The sequence below is a fragment of the Malaya genurostris genome, chromosome 1, assembly GCF_030247185.1.
Source record: "Malaya genurostris strain Urasoe2022 chromosome 1, Malgen_1.1, whole genome shotgun sequence".
Taxonomy (NCBI): domain Eukaryota; kingdom Metazoa; phylum Arthropoda; class Insecta; order Diptera; family Culicidae; genus Malaya; species Malaya genurostris.
Window position 1 is genome coordinate 128357926 of NC_080570.1, and position 21468 is coordinate 128379393.

Here is a 21468-nt window from a genome sequence, read left to right on the forward strand (position 1 = left end):
TTCTAAGAGGGTACTGAGAATTTCGGCAGTCCTTTATTGTCAATTATTGCCTAATTTGTCAGCAGCAATTTTGCTGTTAGTTTGGCATAAGCGATCGGGTTCGAATCATGGTTTACCGAGTCATCAGTAATCGAGTGTAGAAAGGATTTTGCTTTATTATTGCACGAAAAACTTATTATGAAACGCAAGTTTTGGTAAAGAGTGTATTTTATTAATGCTCACTTTAAGTAAAAACAATTCAAATCACGAAAAGAAATATCACAGATAAAAACAAATATTCATAAATGTATATAAAAAGAACATTTTGATTTCACTTAGTTTTTCTCGTAATACTGAAATTTCTTTCATTCGTCAAATTCGTATAGATTTTCAGCTCCATTGACATTAGATGACAAGTGTCGCGCTGAATTTCAGTAAAAGCTAACACACTGTTCGAAATCTCGGCAAACGGATTTGCTGATTTCGGTATATTTGTTGTTTACGGACAAGTTAAGCAACATATTATGCCAAACTTCGGCAATAAAATGCGCTTTACCGAAATATCAGAACTTTTCAATAACGAATTTCGGCAATGTGCATTTGAATTATTGAACAATCAGTAAAATTTCGTGTTGCCGATCTAATTCTGCATTTCAATTTACGGAGCTCGAGACTCGATTTTAAGTGTGTACTTACTTAGAATTTCGATTTAGACATTAGTGCGTGGGCCAAATCACGAATATGCCGCCATTTCGTCATGATGCAACTGTCAAACTAGTTAGATCGTTTTCTTTTACATGCGGCCTACTATGGCATGAGCTGTAGCTTACGTGCATGCAGAGAAAACCAAGGTATAGTCACAGAGAACAGATATACAGGCTCGAACAAAATTTTTCAAAATCCTGTGTAAATTTTAAATTTGCTATACACTGGAAACACTACTGCCACCTACTCGACTATTCACCGTTATCTTTCAAAACGTTCCACTACGATCATGAACGATAACAAAATCCTCCTGCTCAAACTAGTTAGATCGTTTTCTTTTACATGCGGCCTACTATGGCATGAGCTGTAGCTTACGTGCATGCAGAGAAAACCAAGGTATAGTCACAGAGAACAGATATACAGGCTCGAACAAAATTTTTCAAAATCCTGTGTAAATTTTAAATTTGCTATACACTGGAAACACTACTGCCACCTACTCGACTATTCACCGTTATCTTTCAAAACGTTCCACTACGATCATGAACGATAACAAAATCCTCCTGCCTTTTATATAAATATTCATACTACAACAATTTTAACGTTTATCACACGATTTACCTAAGTATTGAGGACAACTTTATTTCTACGTCGCATAAATCGCACGAGAATTCGATCGGAATAAAACAAAATTAAACTTGCCATTTTAACCAACAGCAAAACAAAAATCTAGCGTGAAGTGAATGTTGCACCCAAAATTGTGGCTCATATGAAGTAAGACCCAAATCGTGGTGGCACCTCGTGTCGATCGTGGTGACATCTGCAAGTGTTCACCACGCTGATTGAGCAAATTTTACACAAAGTTCATATGTGAGCGTGTATATTTGTCACAGACTAACAGACAGGACACTCAAATTAGATTCTTCAATCGTTTTAACGGTCATTTCGAATATTCCTTTATTTGGTACAGTACTCACATGTGTCATGATGGCGCCCCGTTACCCTATCAAAAACATCCTGTCTGTCATCTAGACTGTGTTTATTTTTTTCATTTACCAACAGAGTTGCCATTCATACAGAATTACCTGTAATGTATTGATTTGCATACGTCCATGCGAATTTCATGCAGGATACAGATTTATTACATATTGCCAAAACTGTACACAGAATTGTGCGTACTTCTCATCCTCCAACGCAATACAAAATCGAACCCGTTTTGTTGCAATATTTACTTGCTTCTGGTCTGCCGACACTTAATTTCGGTTGAAAACTTCCAACACAATAAAAAATAGTCTTGATGAACAACGTTGAGTCAAATAAATGGTTACCTTCCAACATCGCGAAAAAGTTAAATATATTATCAACGTAATCCAATAATTTATTGTGATGATTCATTTTCGAATATTTTGATGACATCGGGCATCCCTGCAAGCAGCTGATCGGTGTTGACAAACGAGGGAAAACCAACTAGTAAAAAAACTTTTACATAACACAAGGGGTGTACCGATAGTAAATAGTTCGCGCAGCATAATATAGGTGGAACTAGTGCATCACGAAAAATTATTTTTAAAAGAATTTACTCATACTGTCATGTCTGTTATACCATGTTCACATTAGCGCTTATATTACTTGATATACCGAGATGATATGCATATCACGTGGGAGTGTTCACATATGATCGAAATGATATCGTTTGACAATCAAATTGTCATATTGAATGTTCCCATTAGGAGTAAGATCAATAATATTGCTTTTCTCTCCTACAATTCAATCAATAATTGAAGCACAGACTAACAGACAGGACACTCAAATTAGATTCGTCAATCATTTTAACGGTCATTTCGAATATTCCTTTATTTGGGACAGTACTCACCTGTGTCATGATGGCGCCACGTTACCCTATCAAAAATATCCTTTCTGTCATCTAGACTGTGTTTATTTTTTTCATTTACCAACAGAGTTGCCATTCATACAGAATTACTTGTAATGTATTGATTTGTCTACGTCCATGCGAATTTCATGCAGGATACAGATTTAATACATATTGCCAAAACTATATACATAATTGTGCTACTTCTCATCCTCCAACGCAGTACAAAATCGAACCCGTTTTGTTACAATATTTACTTGCTTCTGGTCTACCGCCACTTAATTTCGGATGAAAATTACCAACACAATAAAAAATAATCTAGATGAGCAACGTTGAGAAAAATAAATGGTTACCTTCCAAGATCGCTGAAAAAGTTAAGTATATTATCAACGTAATCCAATAATTTATTGTGATGATTCATTTTCAAATATTATGATGAAATCAGGCATCCCTGCAAGCAGCTGATCGGTGTTGACAAACGAGGGGAAACCAACTAGTAAAAAAACTTTCACATAACACAAGGGGTGTACCGATAGTAAATAGTTCGCGCAGTACAATATAGGTGGAACTAGTGAATCACGAAAAATTATTTTGATAAGAATTTACTCATACTGTCATGTCTGTTAGTCTGTGATTGAAGTCTTGCAATTAAAGGTTTCCGAACGCCAGTATTCGTTGAAAAATTTGAAATTATAATGATTGTTTATTGTCACTCTCAAAGTGACGTTCATAAATGAGTGCGTTCAACGCCATTATCCGTGTTGCTAGTTGCGATTTTTGACAACTCGATATGATATCGTACATAATATCCCGGATATCATGCCAAATTGGTGATACGCGTTGACATAAAATTGTATGGGATATCAAGTGATATCGCACATGATATCAAGTATATCCGTATATCACTTGATATCAGCGCTAATGTGAACATACCACAGACTAACAGACATGACAGTATGAGTAGATTCTTATAAAAATAATTTTTCGTGATGCACTAGTTCCACCTATATTGTACTGCGCTAACTATTTACTATCTGTACACCCCTTGGATTATGTAATAGTTTTTTTACTAGTTGGTTTCCCCTCGTTTGTCAACACCGATCAGCTGCTTGCAGGGATGCCTGATTTCATCAAAATATTTGAAAATGAATCGTCACAATAAATTATTGGATTACGTTGATAATATATTTAACTTTTTCGCGATGTTGGAAGGTAACCATTTATTTGACTCAACGTTGTTCATCTAGACTATTTTTTATTGTGTTGGTAGTTTTCACCCGAAATTAAGTAGCAGCAGACCAGAAGCAAGTAAATATTGTAACAAAACGGGTTCGGTTTTGTATTGCGTTGGAGGATGAGAAGTAGGCACAATTATGTATATAGTTTTGGCAATATGTATTGAATCTGTATCCTGCATGAAATTCGCATCATTACATTACAGGTAATTCTGTATGAATGGCAACTCTGTTGGTAAATGAAAAAAATAAACACAGTCTAGATGACAGACAGGATGTTTTTGATAGGGTAACGTGGCGCCATCATGACACATGTGAGTACTGTCCCAAATAAAGGAATATTCGAAATGACCGTTAAAATGATTGAAGAATCTAATTTGAGTGTCCTGTCTGTTAGTCTGTGAACATACTATTAGTCTGTGTATTTGTTATCTGTGGTATAGTATGCACAGGTGAAACGGAAACCTTATTGAAAATTCAATTCCTCCAGAAGAAAAACGTGTTGATTTATTATACACAAAGCGAAAACAATGTATTATTAGTTAATGGCTCAAAAAATAGTATCCCATTCTGTTTAGACTACTGTAAAAGATTCTGATAGATATCTTATGATAAAAAAGAACCGGAATTTTCATTTAAAAATTCCCGCGCTTGTCCAATCGGTAAACTTTTATTCTCTCATGAGGTGATGAGGTGTGGATCTATGAATATGACATCGAAACCGCACAACAATCGACCGAATGGCGCTTCGAAGGCGAGCCGTTGTTCTAAATTTTCATGCATTATAAAAATCGCCACACGAAAATTTTTCAACTTCTTTGTATAGACGCCAAACCAGTGTTGCATCCAGTATCCGTAAACAGATAATATTCACTGACGGACACAAGCGTTCCAACAGGCATAGTTTCTCTTGCAAGCTCTCTCACTGAGAAGCTACATGTACTGTCATTACTAATGTATGAGTTTCACTGAGAGAGATATTCCGTCAGTTCAGTCTGATGCTCACTTGGAGACGAATCAACATGACTGAAATCTTAGAATGACGGTCAATTTTCAAAATTTCCGTCGTGATCATCAATTGCAAGGGCAACGTTTTCTCGGTTTGACTTAGTTCTTAGAAGGAAAATAAAAGTGCATTCGCAATGATGTGATGTCAGAAAATGATAATGATGATCAAAGTATTATCATTTTCAATTTGCTATAAAACTATAAACAGACCGTTTTAAAAACAAACAGAAAATGATCGATCTGTTCTCTCATTCGAAATATTTGACTCTCTGCGTGTTGCCACTCTCGCGTCACTGTTGTTCGTGTTCGCCATACGCTACCCATGGCATGAATTCGATCAACCTTGAATGACGATCATTTTGGTTCGTGATGGAACTACTTCGTATGATTTGACTTGTGGATGATGATCACGACTCAGTGCAACTCTGCCGCCAAACAAAAACTAATCGTACGATATGCGTTAAAATTTGACAGAATATGTATAAAAGTGTTGCCAACGTTGAGAGAATAAATGTTTACCGATTGGACAAGCGTGGGAATTTTAAAATGAACATTCCGGTTCTTTTTTTATCATAAGGTATATGATAAATGTGATACCATTTAAAGAACGACAATTGTGCTTTTCTTGATACTTTATTGCAATCACCAGTAATGAATAAAAATCAACAAAAAAAATTTTGAATAAAAAAAATGCTACATACTATTTTTGCGATAGACGGCTGACGCAACCAAGTTTACATGCGATAGAAATATTATCTGGCCCACCACCTTTTGATTATATGCGATTGTGATTACCAACTCATTAGTACTGGTTCATTCTGGCCAGTAATCCATTCTGTTGTTGCAGGATAATACGGTCATCCATTTTGTAATGTTTCTCGCAAAACTCGGTCAGCCGCTTGCACGCCTCTGTGATCATCTCCTCCGGGACCGTCAGTACGATTCGCATATAGTTCGGATATTCAAAGCATTGCCCCGGGAGACAGAAAACGCTCTGTTCTGCGATCAAGGCCTGTACAAAGTCCAAATCTGTTTCGTACTCCGGGTACCGTTCGATTTCGATTCCAATCATCATGTACATTGCTCCTCCGGGCATTATCGGACGAAGACCACGGATTTGTTTGATGGATTTATAAGCAATTTCGGCGTGACGCTGCAAGAGGAGATGATTTTTAATTAGTTTTAAAAGTGTCCCTTATTTAAGTCTCGTTACTTACATAAAGTGTAGAAACCAAATCATCGTAAAATGCCGTCGGAGTATTTCTCAAAATGTCGGGAAGTGCACCCTGTACCATTGTATTAGCTCCCAGAATCCGAGCCGATAGATTCGCGAGTCCTTTGCGTACATCTCGGAAATGATTATCGCGATCGTGAATTATTATCCAGCCCATCCGCCAACCGGGGACCAGGAAGCGTTTGGTCAGCCCACCGCACGACAGCACGGGTACTTTCTCAGACAATGAGCTGACCGAGTGGAACTCGTAGCCCGGGAAAACGAAGTGTTCATAGATTTCGTCCGCTATTATTGGCAGGAAATGTTTCTCCGCGATGTTTATAATCGCCTTCAAGTGGCTCTTGCTGAACACGCTGCCACACGGATTGCTTGGATTGGTGATAATCAAAGCGGCTGTATTGCCATCAATCAATGTTTCCAGTTGTGACAAATCAACTTCCCAGTTCTGTTCCGGCATCAAATCATAGTAGCGACATTCAACGCCGAACCCTTCGGCCAGGGTGCGGTATATCGAGAATCCCGGCTTCGGTACTAGGATATTCTGTCCCGCTCCCGCTAGGGCCGAGATGCAGAGATCCAGCGAGCAGCTGCAGCCACTGCAAAGAATGACATCGTTCGGCGTTACCGCACCTTGATGGGCAACGTATTCCGCAACTGCTTCGCGTGCCTCTAGGAAACCGTTGCTGGGACCGTAACCGTTGCTAGAGCCGTCCTCGATTACTCTACGAACCGCTTCGACAACTTCCGGTGCTGGTTTGAGATTTCCAAATGTGGTCGGGTCACCTGGAATATGAAGTCAAACGTAAATAAGAATTAATTGTTTGCTGAATTCAAACAAAACAAAATGCCGACTATTTTTAATTAATAGTAACTAAATTCGAAACGAGTTCTTCAAATTTGATTCTTACGTATGATCGATTAGAATCAATTAAAAGGTACATAGAGTTCACAGAAAAAAATAGTTCCAGACAGTTCCATTTCTACTAGTTGATTTCCATAACCAGATCTATCATTTGTTTACATGTATCAGAAAACGTTAGCATACCAGTTGAGTAAGTTATGCGTAACTTGGAGACTAGATAATAAATTGTTTATAATATAAACAAACAACTTGTCATGTACTATCGAGTGATTCGGTAGAAGATTTTCAAGGACTGAAAATAGTTTGTATATGATAGAACGTGTAAACATGTTGAATAACCTTAACAAAGATCATTCCAGAACCTTTAGAACCTTCTACTAGTGGAACTTAACGGAAGCGGTTAAAATTAAAAATAATTATTTCTATGATAAAATAGTCAGGATGCGATAATTTACTATCCAAACAATTCTCTATCAGCAGCACTGGCGGAAAACTCTGATGGAGACGCAAGGTATTTGTAAACTATGCGTCTTCCATATGATCTCATAATTTACACAAGCTTCACCGTGTGAAAGCTTCACCAAAGCGTATACGTGACGTGAGCTTTTAGGCAACGAACTGGTTTTTGTTTCGCATGACGCGCCCTCTCGGCTGCTCGCTTGCGATTGGTCGGTGAAAGGTGGCTCGTCTCATAGTTAGCCAATCGGCTGTGCTCTTTCATAGGATACATGTTGTCAGGTGAATTCGGCAAACTACTTTGCAAACAAGTGTCGCGAAATGCATAAATTAATGGAATGCGGGTTAGCAGCCGGAATGTGGTCATCAATGCTAATGATGAATAGATTTGTTTTTTTGTTTATACAAACCTGAGACATGAAAAGTAACAAATGACATGATGGCTGACGGTGGCAGAGGTATTTATTTTGTAGGCAAGAAAAACAGAAGAGGATTTTTTTTACTAAAGGCTGTGTTGGTAGAGTTTCAGAGGTGTGTGATCTGTTAATAATATATTGAAATATTACCGGGACCAGTTTCTATAATACCTAACGTAAACAATGCCAGAATCGAAAATTTTTCCTGGCATACTATCAATTATAATTGCAAAGTTCCATGGAAAAAGTCGATTATAAAGTTTGGAATTATTCTGAAGTTGAATAAACAGTTTATTACACAACAAAAAGTACTTAGTTCCGATTTCTGATAAAATAATCAGTGAATTGAGGAAATTGTTTTTGAACCTAGATAAAAAGGAAGAATATTAACTCGAACCAGGGAAAGTTTGCATTGGTAATACAGTTAATATTTTTTTAAACACAAACTGTACAGTGTATAACCGCTTTGTTCATTTCCAATAAAAACAATATTAAGCTCATATCATGAACTACTTATTTGGTGTGACTGAATGTATAGAATTAACAGAATTTTGAATAAACTTCAAAATAAACCTTCAACATATGAATGCAACAAAAACTCTTACTTTCGTAGCGTAGAAAAAGCGTTTCGAACTGAGTTTTTCGCATTTTCCATTTGTCGTTTGTTCAGTTTATGTGGCTTCCAATTACCAACCTTTTGAATTTTTCTCATCACTCTAATCAGAAATGGCGTGCCGAGTGACATTCAACTGTTTCGCCATTATTTGTGGTGTTTGTGTGTCATTTTCGTTCAATCGAACATCGAACTTCCAGCTCGGGAGTATCGGGTTAAAATGTGCAAATATATGATAAACAAGTACACTTGATTTCTCAGAGACTGCTTAACCGATTTTCTTTAACTCACATTCAAATGAAACGCCCTATAGTCGCATAGCCTGCTGTTAAATTTCATATTGATCAGACGTCCGGTTCCAAAGTTACTGAGTAAAATGTGCAAAATGAATTAAAAAAGTGTAATCGATTTTCTCAGAGACCGCGGATACGACGTCCGGCTATGAAACTACAGACTGATAAGTAGTACAGTATAAAAATCTCATTTTCAGGAGCGTGCTTTTTTACATAACACCCCTCTCAGCAGGTCGTTCAATTTTGTTGGTTTTTGAGCGCTTGTTGAACGACATATTGCACGAAATATTCGTTCAATTTGCTGGAACGGTTTGTTTTTGTTTTTTGTCTTGCAAAAATAGTGTGAAAATTAAGTGTTACCTTTACATAGAAAGAAAATTTGTTGTTATTCTACGTGAAGTAGAAGTATTGTGCAGGTATGTAGTGTTAGTTTAAAAAAATAAGTGGAAAAAACTTCAGAAATTCTGCAGTTAAACTAGTCCAACGGGGCTCCAACTCCTCATGTTAAAAATGGCTCAACAATGGACCTCTGTCTGCCGGGTTTGTTGAACGAAAAAAAATGGCATTCGGTTCAACGGTCTGTTTTAAAATCGGCAAACGATAGTCCCGTGTTGGACCAATGATCCAACGTATTGGACCAATGAAGGACCACCGTTGAACTTTTTTTTTAAGTGGGACGGAATTATCAAGCCACATACATTCAAATAGTCGAATCATTCTTCAATAAGGCAGGTATGGTTAGGTCAGAACTTGTTCGGTAATCGTGAACCCGAGAACTCAGTAATAGTATACTTTTAGTAGCCCCTTGTTAAAAAGCGTCGATAAACATAGAAAAGAGTCGCAAAAATACCTTGGTTACGCTACAAAACCAAAAGAAAATAAACAAAAGTTTGCAAGTTTTGCGTAAAATTTTTTTGGATCTGATTGCTTCTAAAGCACCGATTGCTTTTGAAGCAACCGTCTTAAACGAATTAAATATTAGGCTAGTTGAATATAATAAATTATTTCTACATTCAAATACAAAGAATCACAGAAAGTGTCATATTTAAATGGTGTATGAAAAATCATAGACTATTCCATCTTGAGTTTATCTTTGGTTAGGTCATGACCAAATACCGTGATTTTTGGGTATACCGGATCATCCTACCTATCTTGGCTGTATGTCTTTTATAAAAACTGTCACTATTACGATTAAGCAGACAACTTACTAGAAAGAATGCTTCCAGAAGCATTTTTTTCTGGTGTTCTGAAATTTCAGACCGAACTTGGCCGAACCAAAAAGGTTTGGCTTTTGAATATAAAACATCAAAAATCGACTAAGGATACATCAAGGAATAGCTTTCTTTACTATGTCAGTATAGGCAACTTAAAAATTCATTCAAATTTTATATTCTTTTCCGAAAGATAGCCCACACTAAAAGACCTGCTATTGTACAACCTACAGTGCGAACAATATGAGAAGTGTGTTCAAGTTTATGTGAAAAGACAGTGTAAATTTTCGACAAATGTTAATTTAGGACAAATAATATAACACAGTAGACACTGCGCCAATTGAACCGGTTTTTCGCAAAGCGTGTGCCAAAAAATGACAGAAACAACAATTTGCCAACTGGTGTCTTGGATATTATTTGTCTTTGGTTTCATCAAACATTGGAGAAAGTAAATATTTGATTGAATATGTAGCCAACATCAACTCCTCAGCTAGTTGGTCAGTAGTTTTGTTCATGAGGGTTTTTTTTTAAATTATTCTATTGATAAGTTTTGTTTGGATTGATACACACCTAGACAAAATCGTGTAAATTTACGCCTTCAGAGATCGACTTATTTGAAGTTTCAATCACAAATCAATTTTTACAATTGATCTAACAAATATTTCATGCATTCTGACACAATTTTTACTACTTAAATATATAATTTTACATGCCTGTTTGAAACACTGGGTAGGTTACGTCGCGTGAACATTTAAAAGTGGTAAAAGTGCTTTGAAAAACGGTCTACTTAGATCGCTAATTACGAAGTTGCGGATCGAAACATATGTCGTTTTCGCTTGATGCCAAACTTAACCCAGTTTCCACCCTAACTGCTGTCAAACCGTTTGTTTGAAGCTAGTTTCGAACCTAGTTCCAGTTTCGAACCTGGTTTTTATATCAGGTTTGCTCAACCCCCGTTGCTAAGTGCGAAATCAACACAGTTTCGTGAAAAGTGTTTGTTTGATGAAACTACCCTGGGTCAGTTTCAGTTTTCTCAAGCGAAAACGACAAAAGATTTTTGTTTTTTTTTGCATATTCTGAAAACGCATACTTTGAAAAATAGCTGTGGGAAATTTAATTCAAATTAATTTAATTTAATACACCACAATACATATCTCTTCCGGGGGATGATAGTCTTGATTCATTTTCGATTTGTAATAAAAAGCTTTGAGAAAAAACAACTCTTAAGAACTACAATAATGTCGAATTCATGCGAAATGCATAATGTGCAAACTAGCGATTATCTATCCACGTGCTATATATGCTCTATATTAACGGCTCACGTCTTCATTAGATGAAATGATTGACTGCCTAGCAACGAACTGTCATCCATCAAATTTATTGCTTTCCTCTAGGTTGATGGGAAGCTAAATTAATGAATAAATTTTTATGCAAACTGCTATATTATAAAAAATTTTGACTGGTTAGGTCTATACATGTTTTATTTAATTTGATCTAGATTTAATGCTGCTTGAAATTTAAAACAATACCAGCAAAAACACTCAAAAACATACGCCGTTAAACTTATACTCTTCTAAAAACCTACACATTTAAAACTTAATTTTGATCTCGGCGAAAAAAGATGCCGAAAACGATATTTTACTGAAATTTCGGCTAAGATAGCTTGTTCCAAAATATTCGGTTTATTATTTCCGATTTCTCGGCAATTCAAAATGTTATACTTATATTCGGTTATGTAAACCACCATGTTCACGAGCAATTGGGTCATTTCACCGGAATCAGCAAATTTATGATATCAACTTACCGGAATCTCAGTAAACAGCTTTTAGACAACCGAAATTCAGTGACTCATCTAAGTAGCCATTTTTCTTCGGTGCAAAACTAAGCGATGTAATTAAGTGCATGTGTTCATATGTGGAATTAGTTGCAAATAAAAATTGAATATAGCGATTTACGTTTCGTGATATTAACACTCAAACGCTCGGATAAGGATTTTCATCGAATTTATTTTTTCAAAAAATCATAACTCTTGATACCGCGGACCAATTTTCATGCGTCCAGTGTCAAAAAAAAACAGATTTTCTTCTAGTCCATGCTGACTCATACGGAACCGCAGCGGTCCAAAAACACTGGAGTTCTTCCAGAACAAACATACCCCAACGCGATCTGGAATAACTCCGGTGTTTTTGGACCGCTGCGGTTCCGTATGAGTCAGCATGGACTAGAAGAAAATCTGTTTGTTTTTACACTGGACGCATCGAAATTGATCAACTGTATCAAGAGTTATGATTTTTTGAAAAAATAAATTCGTTGAAAATCCCTACCCGAGCGTTCGAGTGCTAAGAACAAATTTGTTCAATGATTGACGATTATTCGTGACAAAAAATCGCCCAGAACCATTACTTTCATTGTAGCAGGAATATGATTGTCTGCGAAAATAAAATGTTCCCTATTGGAAATAACATGAGAGTGCATCCATTTTACTGTATATGTTTTACAGTATTTTCTTCATCTTATATATTGTTTCTGTTTATTCCACCTCCAACCCTATCAGTTCTACCGCCAACATAATGCAGGTATTTTATAATTAAAATTTCATTTTAATTAATTGCTTAAAATTTCGGCAATAACTCGCATGCATGAACACCGATAACTTCGGTCATTTCTTTCCAAGAGCGACGAATAGCTCGGTATCTTTCCAAAACCAAAAATCTCTGTAAATTCAAGTTAACTGTCAAATGGATAATACCGAGAATCTTAACTGTTGACTGAACACTCGGCTGTTCAAGTCTCGGAGAAATTTTACCGAGGTTCGGGAAAAAATCTAAGTATGTATAATCTAGTGAAATATGAATCACTTGAAAAATCGATTAGTAAAAATTGTCATTTGCCATTCGACTCAGTTCATCAAGTTGAGCAATGTCTGTGCGTGTGTGTATGTGTCAAATAATTTCACTAGGTTTTCTCGGCTATGGCTGAACCGGACTTTGAACTTAGGTTCAAATGAAAGGTCTCGTGATCCCATGCGGAATTCCTGAATTTCATTCAAAACCAAAGTCAGGTTCCGGAATTATAGCGTAAAGTGTGTTAAAATGGTATACCGACGTTTAAGCGGGCAAATCAAAACACATGAAAATTTCTCTAAACTTGCCTTGAAACTACTCCAATCGGTAGCCAACCAAACAAATCGATTCCAGCTATTCTATCAAAAATCGAGAAAAAGTAACATTCAGATTCAATATATTTTTATGAAAAATCAAGTTGAAATGATGAATTAGTGAATACCATCTCAAAAGCGAGGCTTACTTTACATAATCTCCTTAAATTGAAGAAATTAAGACAATATGAGATTTAAGCAATTCAAGAAATTGTTTCATAAATAAACGTAAATTAAATTACTGCCATCTCCCTTGATCTCTTTGGTCGCGAGCTCTTCCGAAACGATAAAAATAAACTATTCGGGGAAGGGGCCATAACTCTAACAATATTCAATATTCATTATATAAACCAAGATGTATTTTACTTCGATAATCTTCGATTGTGCTTCGCTTGCTGGAATAAATTTTACGTAAAACCCTTTAAAATTATAAAATTTAGCTCACTATTCCTTCTCAACTTTGTAAAGGGGGATTTTTTAAAAGGTGTAAAATTTGATTTTCAAAAATAACATAAAAAATTTGAGAAAATTGATGAAATTTTTATTGGAATCGACAGAACGATCAATATAATTCAATGTTGGAAGATGATTTTATGCAAAATGTAGGCCGCCGCTCCGCTTTAGATGGACCATGCGTAAGTTGCAATTTTGGCACACTCTCTTCAACATATCGGTCTGGTCTTCATTCTAAATGCGGCAATTTTACTTGTTGACATATACATTCAAACAGAAATGAGCTTCGTCGCTGAACACATTTTTTCGATAAAAAAGTGGATCTTCCTCAAGGGATGGAATACTTCTGATATATTTAATATATTAACAAAATTGAATGTTATGAACTCTGATTGACGGTTTCCTTTCAGTTGCGTGTACCACTTACAATTTACTCTTTTCAATGCGTGTATCGCATTGACTTTAAATTAGCTCCTTTTTTCACAATGAAAGTTAATGTGGAAACGAAAATTCAATGTAATTTTTGTGAAGTGGTTGGACATTTAATGTGCATTCTTAAAGTGATCTGCTCCTTGATCTTCCTCCAACTTTGACGATTCATAATTAAATTATAGATCAAACTGAACAAGTGACACAAGACACGATTCATGCGTGATTTGTCAAAAACAGTGTTGCCGAAAAGATACCACAAAACATCACCCTTTATATAACCCCTTAAGCTAAATCATTCTCTTTTATTCGATCTCTTTTTTCGTTTTTTTCGATAGTCACGGTTGCAAGATTGCAAGATGTTTTTTCAGCAATATTTTTCTTTACGCACTTTTTTCTCTGAAGTGATATTCGCTATTGGGACACGTACACTTCATCCAATTTTATCCGTACCGCGAAGTGGTACCGATAATAAGGTCCAATATTTTTTTTAACCTGTGAGCAGGCTATAGATGGTTCGCATCTTGCATCTCGGGCCGACGGGGCCAACAGGTCTTTTAAAATAAAGTAAACAAACAAGCAGACATTTCTAAAACGAGAAAAAAAATGCATAGATACTTTATCGTGGGAAACAAATTCTGAAAGATAATTTGTCGACGTGTCCAAAAAAATTGACCTGAATCAGTATTTTCTTTCTTACATCAAACGTTTGCGATAGCCATTCTTCTGCATTGTTTTGATTTTTGCGGAAAAGTACCGGGCTCGCTTTATCAACTTTTTGACGGAATAATGCATCATAGCCTTTGTTTTGGAATGTTGCTCATGCTACATCGTGAGAATATTTAGCAACTAATAAGACGATAGCTACGATTTACAGACATTTGATAGTATATGAGACGATGTTCTCGAATTGAATCAAGTGAACAAATGGACGGATAATGAAATATAAAAGATGTCCGATGTTCGCACTGTAATTTGATACCCGAGCTTTGCTTGCAAATCCTGAAGATTTTTTCTTTTTATAACAAGAAAAACTGGCAGCCCCAGCAGTGTTTTACTCGTGTTTCAAATATACAAAAAATAGAACGGCATCGTAGACCAGTTTTAAATTTGACAGAAGAACTGGTCGAATAAATAAAACTAGAACGGCTTGCTGGGGACACGTTTGTTCCAGTTTCTGTTCTATTATGTATCTTCCATATAGAACTTTTAACTGCTGAATTTGCTCAAATGATTTGCAACAAGCTTTCAAAATCGCGTTGTCACTTTTAAACTACAGGGTATATTTTATTTTCTGAGCTCGCAGGAAGTGTTCTCGAGAAATTTGAAAACACAGATAAATATAAGTACTAATACTGTATGTCATTTTGAATCACATTCTCCCAAAAACGTTCGACATTTGAACATGATTTCAAACCGGTCGTAAACGACTCAACTGCATTGATAATGCGTGTCTTCCTGAAGATATCGGCAGAGACACAAGAAAACAAGTTCCCGAAAAACAAAACCAGCTTCTCACTTACCGATGGACAGGGCGATCAGTTGCTTATCTGGGTTCGGTACAATCTTCAGTCCCTCGACAATGGCACGAATCGGATTGTGGGTGAGCCGGGCAAAGTCAGATATTGGAACATTCCAACTGGTGCGAATACTTTTGACCGGGGTATAAGCTTTCAACTTGATAGCTGTTAGGTCTTTCAAATCTTTCATAGTCACCAACGCTGGTTTGAGTAGTTCTTCCACCGACCGGAAACACGATACTGGTTGAGTCCTTACGCGAAGTTTCTGTCACTTCTGGAAATTTTTGTTACGTTGTTCGTAATCTGAAAAGTTCTTAATATTTTTGGCAACTACAGCCGCTTTCTTCACTTATCAAGCCACCTGATAGATCAATCTAATCCAATAAACTACAGCATACGGCACTTCTCGACTAGATGAGAAGATTTCTAGCATTTTATTAGTTCTTGTTGTTTGACACACCACTGCTTTCTTGCTCACTAGAACTTGTACTCTTCAAATCTATAATTTCTTGAAGCGAGGGAGCCAATCCCACGAAGGAATCAGTTTCAAAAGTCTTGTTACTGTAATGGGTTCCAGTTTCGAACTAATCTACAGATCGGACCCGAGACGCTTTTATAAAGGTTCCGGCAGTAAAATTTGCATTTCTACTATTGATAGTGTTGTTGTTGTTCATCCGCTTGAAACCTGCCCCGGCAACAGAGCGATGCGGGGGCAGGTTCGAGAAAAATAAACTTTTTACCTTTTTTTAGCATGACAAATATTGACCGAATCCTGACCGCAGGTTACACCTTTACTTTATGCTGTATAGTCAACGAATTTTGGGAGTTATTTTCCTCCTCAGATTCGGGTAGAGGTTATTCAGGGTAAATTATTTATGATGATTGCTAAAGTATCAATAGCAAATTTGTTACTGTGCTCTAAAATGATTTTTTTTTATTTTATTTATTGGTTGTATTTTTTTATCTTCCCAGATACGTTTATTATTTATTTGTTCTCATTTAGCAAATATTAGAATACATATTCTTAAGACTAGTAACATTTTAATTTGACCGAACAAATTTAAGGCTTGTTCGCGACAAAATCTGGACATCTCTAAATACGTATTTTTTCTGGGGAAAAAATTTTTATGCAAAATTTGCAAAGTTTTGTTTATTTTCTTTTGGATTTGTAACGTAACCATGGTATTTTTGCTACGCTTTTCTATGTTTATCGACGCTTTTTAACAAGGGGCTACTAAAAGTATACTATTACTGAGTTCTCGGGTTTCACGATTACCGAACAAGTTTTTTACTTTAATTTATATGGGACTTCGTAATCTTGAGTTTATCTTTGGTTCTGATACCAATATGGTACGTATAGATATTTTCGACGAATATAGATTTTTGGTAAAATGACCTGGCAACGCTGCTGTCCATAACGCATAACGTTCTTTTTTTTTTTTTAAAAAATAACTATTTATTGGAATATGAGTTAAAATTAAATTATTAAGATTTAAATTGGGTGTTCAGCCACAAGTGGTGACTTTTCAGCCCTATTATATATATATATATATATATATATATATATATATATATATATATATATATATATATATATATATATATATATATATATATATATATATATATATATATATATATATATATATATATATATATATATATATATATATATATATATATATGATTTGGTTATTACCATGAGGACATTATTTGCTTCCGCAATTCTGAGATTTTTGTGTAGGGAAAATTCTAAACCTACTTGTATTGTGTAATGGGGAAAATGAACTTATATACTAACTTACTAACTAATACAGAGAGCGAATCGATTCAATTGAAGATTGCATCGATTTTTGTCGGAATTTGCTTATAATATTATGTGACATTACATCTAATGGTTCTATATTTGTGAGTCTGTGTAACTCATTTGTACTAAACCAGGGAGGACGCTTCAAAATCATTTTCAGAATTTTATTCTGAATCCTTTGAAGCGTTTTCTTCCTGGTGGAACAACAGCTTGACCAAATTGGTACCGCATAAAGCATGGCTGGTCTGAAAATTTGTTTATAAATTAACAATTTGTTTTTTAGACAGAGCTTAGAATTTCTGTTTATAAGAGGATATAAACATTTAATATATTTATTACACTTTGCCTGGATTCCTTCAATGTGATCCTTGAAAGTGAGTTTTTTGTCATACGTTAAACCTAAGTATTTAGCTTGATCAGACCATGTCAATTCCAAGCCATTCAATTTTAGAATGTGATTATTGTTTGGTTTAAGAAAAGAAGCTCTTGGCTTATGAGGAAAGATAATTAATTGCGTTTTTGCTGCATTTGGTTTAATTTTCCATTTTGACAGATAATCACTGAAAATATTTAAACTTCTTTGTAGGTCACTCTTAGATTTCTACCCGTGGCTAACAGACTTGTGTCGTCACAGAATAGCGATTTCTGACAACCAACGGGTAGATTTGGAAGATCAGAAGTGAAAATATTATACAATATTGGAGCTACACTCGAACCCTGCGGAACACCGGCTCGTACGGGTAGCAATTCAGATTTACAATTCTGATAGCTAACCTGAAGAGAACGATCAGTTAAATAATTTTGAATCATTTTGATCAAATAAATAGGAAACTGGAAATCAGACATTTTTGCTATCAAACCTTTGTGCCAAACACTGTCGAATGCTTTTTCTATGTCTAGAAGACATAGAAGTGGATAACCCACAAGATTTATTTGATTTTATCATGTTCGTTACTCTGACAAGTTGATGAGTAGTTGAATGTTCATGATGAAATCCAAACTGCTCTGGTAAAAAAAATTGAATTCTCATTTATATGAGTCATCATTCTCAACAAGATAATTTTTCAAAAAGTTTACTGATAGAAGAAAGTAAGCTAATTGGTCGATAACTTGATGTTTCTGCTGGGTTTTTATCAGGTTTCAGGAAAGGAATTACTTTGGCGTTTTTCCATCTTTTTGTGAAGTAAGCTAATGAAAAACACTTGTTGAAAATTTTAACCAGGAGTCTCAAGGCAACATCGGGAAGATTTTTAATAAGAATATTAAAATTCCATCATTACCAGGAGCCTTCATGTTTTTGAGTTTACTAATAATTGATTTAATTTCATCAAAATTCGTCTCAATAATGTCATCGTGTGATAACACTTGGGTTGAAATATGATCAAATTTCAGTGAGACTTCATTTTCAATAGGACTCACAACGTTTAAATTAAAATTGTGGACACTCTCGAACTGCTGAGCAAGTTTTTGAGCTTTTTCGCCATTTGTAAGAAGCATTTGATTTCCTTCCTTGAGAGCAGGAATTGGTTTCTGAGGTTTCTTAAGAACCTTAGAAAGTTTCCAGAAAGGTTTAGAATATGGTTTAATTTGTTCAACTTCTTTAGCGAAATTTTCATTTCGCAAAAGAGTAAATCTATGTTTAATTTCTTTTTGTAAATCCTTAACTATATTTTTCATAGCAGGATCACGAGAACGTTGATATTGTCGTCGACGAACATTCTTCAACCGAATGAGCAGTTGAAGATTGTCATCGATGATAGGAAAATTAATTTTAGTTTGAGCTTTGGGAACTGAAAGATTTCTAGCTTCGATAATATAATGATTCAAATTATCAATTGCTGTGTCGATGTCCGCAGAATTTTCTAAAATAGTTTCATGATCCACATGATTTTCAATGTGAGATCTGTAATCCAACCAATTAGCTCTATGATAGTTGAAAATAGAACTAATTGGATTAATTATAGCTTCGTTGGAAAGTCTGAATGTTACTGGAAGATGATCTGAGTCAAAGTCAGCATGTGTAATCGGTTCACTACAAATGTGACTTTGATCTGTTAGAACCAGATCAATTGTAGATGGGTTTTTCACGGAAGAGAAACAAGTAGGATTACTGGGATGAAGAACTGTGAAGTAACCAGCTGAGAGTTGATTATGAAGTATTTTACCATTACTGTTATTTTGCCTACAATTCCACTGGACATGCTTAGCATTTAAGTCCCCTATTACGAAAAATTTCGATCGATATCTTGTAAGTTTTTGCAAATCGCCTTTAAAGAAATTTAATTGTTCGCCGGTGCATTGGAATGGCAAATATGCTCCAGCGATGAAATAAATTCCATGAATGGTTTCAACTTCGATTCCCAAGCTTTCAATAACTTTAGTATTGAAAGAAGGTAAAATTCGATGTTTAATTTGCCGTTGGACAAAAATGGCAACTCCACCACCCATTCCAGTAAACCTGTCAAATCGATGAACCACATAATGTGGATTACTTTTCAATTTTACATTTGGTTTAAGAAAAGTTTCTGTCACAATGGCAATATGAATTTTGTGAACTTTGAGAAAATTATAAAATTCATCTTCATTCGATTTCAAAGATCGAGCATTCCAATTTAAAATATTCAAATAATTATTTAACATCACTGTTAAATTTTAAATTCATTATAATATTATTTGCAAATTTCCATCCGATTTGAAATGCTTCAAAAAGTGATGAAGTCGAATTCATTTGGATGATCATTTGAAAAAGTTGATCTTGTAGGTAGATCATTTTATTTTCAGTTATATCGCCTAAATCGACTTCATTTAAAGAAGCGAATGGCATTGAAGGAATATTTGTAGGTAGACTGCCATTAGAAGAAGATAATTTGGCCGGTCTACCTATTAGTAAATTGTTTTCGTTAGAAGAAGAACTGCAAAGCGGTCCTGTGTTTTGATTATTTACATTAGCAGAAATAGGTGATAGATTTCTACCTAATATACCAGCATAACTGACATTAGAAGAAGATACGAGGTCGATCTACCTGTCAATAAATTGTTTTCGTTAGAAGACGAATTGGCAGGCGTACCTGTTTTTTGTTTCGAAGAAATCAGTGCCTTAAAAGAATTAGGCGTGGCATTTGTAACGGTTTTTTGATTTTCAGGTATGTTCTGTAAATTTAAGGTCGTTGATTTGACTTGTTGTCTAAGCGAACGAGCGTTTAAATTTTTTTCCCTGACAGGATATTTCAAATAATTGGATTTATGATTTCCATTGCAATTTGAACATGAAAATTTATCAGTGGTTTCATTCATTGGACAAACGTCTTTCGAATGCGATTTACCACAATTCAAACACCGTATATCCATATGACAAATTTTGGTTCCATGACCGAAGCCTTGGCAACGACGACATTGCGTTAAGTTTGCAATACGATTATGCCGTTTATAATGTTCCCAATGGATTTTAATGTGGGAAATGAAACGTACTTTTTCTAAAGTTTTCAAATTGTTTACATCACTTCGATTGAAGTGTATTAGGTAAAGTTCATGGGAAATTCCAGAGCGTGGTTTAGAAGTACCATTCGCTCTTTTTTTCATAAGTATTACTTGGGAAGGGGCAAAACCAAGCAATTCTTTTAGTTCATTTTTAATTTCATCAATACTTTGATCATTTGATAATCCTTTCAAGACAGCCTTGAAGGGTGATTTTATATCATGCTGATTTTATATCATATGAATAAAATTTATGAAGTTTCTCGGACAAATATCGAATAAGACGTTCGTAATCTTCCAATCCATCCACCAAGACTCGACATTCTCCTCTTCGTCCGATTTGAAATGAGACTTTTACTTCCGGGAGAAAAGTAGAAAGCTCAGTACGGAATGCTTTGAAGTCGGAAATCATCACCGTCACTGGTGGCATAGATTGATGTTTCTTCCCAGAGCGACAAGCGTCCATTTTGGGAATTTTTGAAGAATTTTCTTCTATGTCGCTACAATCGGATTCAGGAAGAATCTCGTAAATATTGTTAGACGGCATAGAATCAACGGAAGGGAAATCCGTCCGTTGTCTTTTATTTTTACATTCAGATTCTATAAGATCGTGAATGTTATTAGAAAAATGTTGAATAACGGATTGTGATTTATTCCGTATTGAATTATTTTTAGCCTTAGGCTTGTTGCCTTTCCGGTTGGACGCAGGCATTTTTGAAATTAATGAAATTTTAAATTAAATTAACTAG

At 35.4% G+C, this 21468-nt stretch overlaps 1 protein-coding gene across 1 annotated transcript; it reads right to left on the reverse strand.

The window, feature by feature from the left end:
• Positions 1-5408: 5408 nt before the first annotated feature.
• LOC131425744 (tyrosine aminotransferase) lies at positions 5409-16012 on the reverse strand. The gene is made up of 3 exons (XM_058587856.1): positions 15442-16012; positions 6012-6811; positions 5409-5947 (listed from the first exon to the last, which is right to left on the reverse strand). The coding sequence occupies exons 1-3, from the start codon at positions 15626-15628 to the stop codon at positions 5597-5599; spliced, it is 1338 nt and encodes a 445-aa protein (XP_058443839.1). The 5' UTR covers positions 15629-16012; the 3' UTR covers positions 5409-5596.
• Between the last annotated feature and the right edge of the window lie 5456 nt (positions 16013-21468).